Raw genomic sequence first — 6,496 nt, 5'->3', positions numbered from 1 at the left:
AAGAAATCTAAATCTTTACATGATAAAGGATGGAGTTCATTTTTCATCATAAGGATCCATGTTCGTGTGGTTTGAAAAGTAAAATCCACGTTACCTTCCTTGTTATCATCCCTAACTACAAGATAGTGTTTTTAAGTAGCTTATCTTTCAATCGACCAATATATCATCTTACAAATCTTCTAATACTATAAGAAAAATAACACATATCATAATATTATACTTTATTTATTAAAGATTGATTTACAAATGATATATATTAGTTTCTTCTCGTGTAAAAAGATTTTTAAGATGATTAATCATCCTAGTATATTCTTCCTAGAATATTCTTCCCTCAATAATTACCGCGATCCTGCATATCCAATCCCATAGTGCCACTTTAGCACAGTGATCTCTCCATGTCATCATCCCATAAAACCATGTCCACACCCTCGACATCCTTCGTGGAACAACACGTGTGAATCCACGCTTCCAGAAAATTCCCGCAATGTCCCAAAATCATCCCAACCGTTAAAAAAAACTCTCATAATCCCCTTCATATTCCATATATCTCTATTCCTTTGTTCTTCATTATCTTCTCCTTAACCAAACTTCGCATTCTCCAAAAAAAAAAAACAAAAAAACAAAAACCAAACCACTTTTGCTTCATGGGTTATTAGTTTGTTATCGAGTTTCGGCTTTGGGTGTAGGGTTTGGAGTTTAGTGTTCGGATATGGAACCTTCTACCTCATCCAATGCGTTCTCGTTCCTCTCTAAGGGTTGGAGAGAGGTTCGTGACTCGGCTGACGCGGATCTCCGTTTAATGAAGGACCGAGCCAACTCGTTCAAGAACCTAGCGACGTCGTTCGACCGCGAACTCGAGAATTTCTTCAACTCTGCTGCTCCTCCTCCTCCGTTCTCCGTCCCCGCCATGCGCTCCTCTGCTCCGGCGGAGATCGAATTCGTGAAGAATTTGCAGCCGAAGCTGTCGGAGATTCGCAGGGCGTACTCTTCCCCTGATTTCAGCAAGAAGGTTTTGGAGAAATGGAAGCCGAAGGCGCAGATTCGGATTGATTTATCAGCGATTAGGAAGGCGATTGTGTCGGAGGTGGAGGAGGAGGAAGGGGAAGGTGATGAGGTTGTGGAATTTGACAGGGAAAAGAGGGGGAGGAAATTGAGTTTGAAGGAGTTTTGGGACTGGGGGGAGTGGAAAGGAGAGAGTGAAGCTCCTGATTGGGAACCAATTCGAAAGTTGAAGAGTAGATTTAAGGATTTGGAGAAGAACGGTGAATTTTTGGAGAAATTTAAGTCTAGCTTGGTATGTATTTGTGTCTGTGCTTCAATTAGCTTGTTTTCTATTTTGATTAGCATATAAACAAAATCATACATAAAGCTTTTATGGAAAAGTTCTAAAGTTTAATTGAAAAACAAACATGTGAGTGAATTATGGGGTTTTGGTGTTTTATTTATTTATTTGCTTGTAAGCGAAGTAATACCTATTCTAGAAGCTTGCCCTACTGTGGTCGCAATATTGTGTTTTACATGACTGTGATAAATGCAACATAATACAAATGTGACCGCAAACACAAGGTAAAACCCGAGGTGGTTTTGGCTTGTATGGAAAGACATGTAGAATAGAAGCCTCATTTAGTAGTGGAGACCGGATGAAGTTAATTCAATAGTTCGAGGCCGAAGGAGACCGAGATAGAGTATAGGCTAACCAATCAAGAATAATTTAGCTTTAAATTATTGTCTGAGTATAGACATGATTTATGGTAGGATATTATGGCGTTGTTTGGTCCATGTAAGTTGATCCCAACCACTGGAGTTTTGGTAAAAGTCTTGGTTTTTGTATTTATTTGGGGATCCCAACTAGTGGAATTGCGGTTTATGATATATGTTTTTGTGCATTTGAGCTTAATTTGACAAGTGCTTTCATTTTAAGAATTGCCTGTTTGTTTGTTGCAGAAATCAATGTGCAGGGATCCTCAAGAATCAAAGGTCTGTGCATATTCCTTCTGTTCATATGAATTTACCTGTTAAATATTGTGCACTTTTGTGTAAGAAACAAGAAAAACTTGTGACTGGAAGGCTCTAATTTCTTTTGACCATTATATATGCACATGATACCTTATAAAGCACATCTGCCTTCGTATCTTTAAGTCCATCTATACATAAGACCCAGTACTTTCATAGGTTTTGCTTAGTTAGCATAGATATTTTAATTTGGTATGTCATTTCATGTTAGCAGTGTTATGACTGTTATGTTTCAATTTAGACATTGGAACACTTAGTTCGGAGAAGATTGGATACATGAGATGCTACATTAAGAAATGAGGGTTATGCAATACAAGCATCATAAGAATTGTAATATTTAATGAGCTAATTTCATAAGGATGTCATTCTTCATTTCTTCACGTGTCATTGATTTTCCTCTGGACTGATTCCTAAATGTTATGAACTTGGGGCCTTGATTTGAATCATGAATTACGATTAACATTTTCTCCTTAACATCTGTGCAGGAAGTTCCACCATTGGATGTACCTGAACTTCTAGCCTACTTTGTTAAACAAGCGAGGCCTTTTTTGGATCAACTTGGAGTTAGAAGAGGTACATGACTATACATAACTTGTATTGAATTCATTATCATTGTTTCTCATTTTTTTTATCTTATATGGAAGTTTTATGCGTGCATTTTGTTTTAACGTTTTTAGACAGCATTAGGGAGAAAGTTGAAGTGGTTCATATTGTAGAAAAAATGGTAGAATCGCGCTGTAGGTGGTTTAGACATGTGTGGAGGAGACCGTTAGAACAAATAAGCCCCAATAAGGAGATTAGATTAAATGAGTTAGTCTAGTTTCTAGAAGAAGAGGGAGGCCAAGAAAAACCATAGGCGAAACATTCAGGAAAGATTTAGAGGTCAATGCTTTGTCAATGAACATGATTTATGATAGAACATTATAGTATCTTCCGATCAATGTTGCCGTCCCATCCATTGGGATTAAGGCTTGGCTCTTGATGCAGTAATGATTTTTAGAGACATCCCCTCTTAAATTGAGTAGTGTTTCACCTTTTCAGCATTCTTGTTTTCATTGATACCCTAGTTTGTTCCTCCCTCCCTTTAAGTCTTCAACGATTTTATAGTTTATAGCTTCCTGTTATTAGTGAAAAAAATGTGAGCAGATAATCTGGCAAAAGTTGTTGGCTTGTTGCATAACTGCTGTCAACTCCTGGTATAGATGATTTTTCAATGTTAGCAGTAAATTAGGTGCATGGAACAAAAGAATGATATGTTCCAAATATCTTCCAGCTGCAATTTCTCTTGTTGCATCACTGACATTTGATGATTTGTCCTAATGTGATTGTAGAGATATGTGACAAGTTAGTAGAAAGCTTATATAGCAAACGCAAGAACCAACTTCTACTACAGTCCCTTTCTAGGGAAGAATCTGCTGTTGTTGGGAATGGAAATATAGATGATGAGTTGGATTTGCGAATAGCAAGTGTCCTTCAGAGCACAGGGCACCGGTATGACGGAGGATTCTGGCCACACCCTGCAAAGCATGATGCGTCAGACAATGAAAGACATGTTGCAATAGTCACAACTGCTAGTCTTCCATGGATGACGGGAACAGCTGTAAACCCACTATTTCGTGCTGCATATTTATCACAATCTGCGAAGCAGAAAGTCACTCTGCTGGTTCCATGGCTTTGTAAATCAGATCAAGAACTAGTTTATCCCAGCAATGTCACTTTCACTTCACCTGAGGAGCAGGAAGCTTATATTCGTAATTGGCTTGAGGAAAGGGTTGGTTTTAAGGCAGACTTCAAAATTTCATTTTATCCCGGGAAGGTAACTTTATGATGAAGTTAGTTATATTTCCTCATGTTTCATATTAATGCTGTAAATCTTTACACCTCTGTCCTCGTGCGTAGTTTTCAAAATCAAGACGTAGTATATTACCCGCTGGAGATACTTCTCAATTTATACCATCCAAGGATGCTGATATTGCAATTCTGGAAGAACCAGAACATTTGAATTGGTATCATCATGGTAAGCGTTGGACAGACAAGTTCAACCATGTTGTTGGTATTGTTCACACAAATTACTTGGAATACATCAAGAGGGAGAAAAATGGGGCTCTTCAGGCGTTCCTCGTGAAACACATAAACAACTGGGTTACAAGAGCATACTGCCACAAGGTATGATACTTAAAATCCTAGTATACTAGCTTGAATGAGCTTGGAAGGTAATTAGAAATGGTCGTTAGAGTATCAGGAGAGAGTTAAATGTGACAAATGGAACTAAACAACTTATGATTTATATTCAGGTTCTCCGTCTCTCAGCTTCAACTCAAGATTTACCCAAGTCTGTAATTTGCAACGTTCATGGTGTGAATCCCAAGTTCTTAATAATCGGAGAGAAAATTGCTGCAGAAAGGGAGCTAGGGCAGAAGGCCTTCACAAAAGGGGCATATTTCTTGGGAAAGATGGTATGGGCAAAGGGATATAAGGAGTTGATAGATTTGTTAGCAAAGCATAAGACTGACCTTGATGGCTTCAAGCTGGATGTATTTGGAAATGGTGAGGATGCTAACGAAGTTCAGAGTGCAGCTAGGAGGCTGGATTTGAATCTCAATTTTCAGAAAGGAAGGGACCATGCCGATGATTCTCTTCACGGGTAAGAATGATTTGAAAACTGAGCTCAAAAAAATTAAACTCTTATATATTTACCAGTAAGATCCTCACATCTTTTGTGTAACATACCTAAATGAAATTGTGGGGTGGGGGGTGACTTTTTAAATGGAGCAAAGTCATCTTTTACTCCCCCCTATCTTCACAAAGTGAATCCAAAATTGTTCTTATTCATACTTTTATCAATACATCTTTGCCTTCATGTCATACTTGCTTGCTCATGCTTCATGTACCCCCAAACTAATACTGAACTTGCTTTTATGAAATTTAGTTCTGCTGACACTGTTTGTTTATTTCTATGAAGGTACAAAGTCTTCATAAATCCTAGCATCAGCGATGTACTATGCACAGCTACAGCTGAGGCACTTGCCATGGGGAAATTTGTAGTTTGTGCTGACCATCCATCAAATGAGTTCTTCAGGTCATTCCCCAACTGTTTGACTTACAAGACATCTGACGACTTTGTGGCAAAAGTAAAAGAAGCATTAGAAAATGATCCTTATCCTCTTACACCTGAGCAAAGATATCAACTTTCTTGGGAGGCTGCTACTCAAAGATTTATGGAATATTCCGAGCTCGATAGAATATTGAACAATGAAAAGGATGGCGCGAAGTCAAGTACACACAATAGAAAGCTCATTACCAAATCAGTGTCAATGCCTAATCTGACAGAAGCTGTAGATGGTGGCTTAGCATTTGCTCACTACTGTCTGACAGGGAACGAATTACTGAGATTATGTTCAGGAGCAATACCAGGAACCCGTGACTACGACAAGCAGCACTGTAAAGACCTTAATCTATTGCCCCCGGAGGTCGAAAATCCTATCTATGGCTGGTAAATAGATTGTCTACTTTGTATTTGCAATGGAGGAAATTTGCGATAACAGATCGTGACAGCACTGTAGCAATCTTTGTCATGCCCGCAGGTAGGAAATTTTATCAATGTCTAGTAAATAGATATAGTCGTTTGATTTTAGTTTCTGCATTGTATAATATTTATTGGATGTAATTAGAAGGCTGCTAAGCTCTCAGTCTATAATTTTTGTTTATTTTCAAGTGAAGTTAGTTATGATTATCAAAACATGTAGAAGACCGATGTCATGTACTACCTTGTAATAATGGTAGAAAGATAAGGTTTTCTCACGCCCTTTGAGTGTATAATTTCATGAATATGGATTAGTTTAGCATGGAAGAGCAGGTAAGTTGTAATAACCGTAGAGTACTAGCTAAAATGGCTTGAAATTTCAGCTAGAAATGCTTGTTCATGATATTGAATGCTACTAATAGCTGATATTGGGGGCTCATTTGAATACTTTTTTCGGGTACTTCCAAGGGTATTCCTTCACCTTATGAGTAAGGAATTAATTCCTTTTGTGGTTGGTGCGTGGTTGCTCTTCCCAATAAGTGTTGTCATAGAAATCGAACGCTTAACCTTGGTCATCCTAGGGATATAGTGAGGTTTTACACTATTTGACCAACGTCTTGTTAGTTCTTATTTGAATACTTTATCTGAACAGGAAGGAGTTCCTGAGTTTACACACTTCACAGGGAAATCTATGGTGATTTTTGAGTTTGGTGGTGTGAGCTGAGGAGAAAGAACTGAGGGTGGGTTCAAATAGATTGATTTCATTTTAATGGATTTTCTTAAAAGCTTTTAAGGACCTTTTTTTACTTCCAATTCAAAAATGGTTTAAGCACTATAAACTCTATTTGCTTTTATGTTTGATGAACAAAGAGCACTGTGGTGTTATAGCATGATGCTTGGGAGCGATAAGGAAATTTCGCCTAAGCATAATCCACTCTCCATGAACTACAATCAGTGCTA

At 38.0% G+C, this 6,496-nt stretch overlaps 1 protein-coding gene across 1 annotated transcript; it reads left to right on the top strand.

Annotated features, from left to right (window-relative positions):
* LOC109334419 (digalactosyldiacylglycerol synthase 1, chloroplastic-like) lies at positions 566-5,818 on the top strand. The gene is made up of 7 exons (XM_019570187.1): positions 566-1,294; positions 1,945-1,977; positions 2,499-2,586; positions 3,345-3,829; positions 3,913-4,179; positions 4,308-4,657; positions 4,976-5,818. The coding sequence occupies exons 1-7, from the start codon at positions 710-712 to the stop codon at positions 5,508-5,510; spliced, it is 2,343 nt and encodes a 780-aa protein (XP_019425732.1). The 5' UTR covers positions 566-709; the 3' UTR covers positions 5,511-5,818.

The sequence above is a fragment of the Lupinus angustifolius genome, chromosome LG19 (genome assembly GCF_001865875.1).
Source record: "Lupinus angustifolius cultivar Tanjil chromosome LG19, LupAngTanjil_v1.0, whole genome shotgun sequence".
Classification (NCBI taxonomy): domain Eukaryota; kingdom Viridiplantae; phylum Streptophyta; class Magnoliopsida; order Fabales; family Fabaceae; genus Lupinus; species Lupinus angustifolius.
This window is presented reverse-complemented; position numbering and strand designations above follow the sequence as displayed.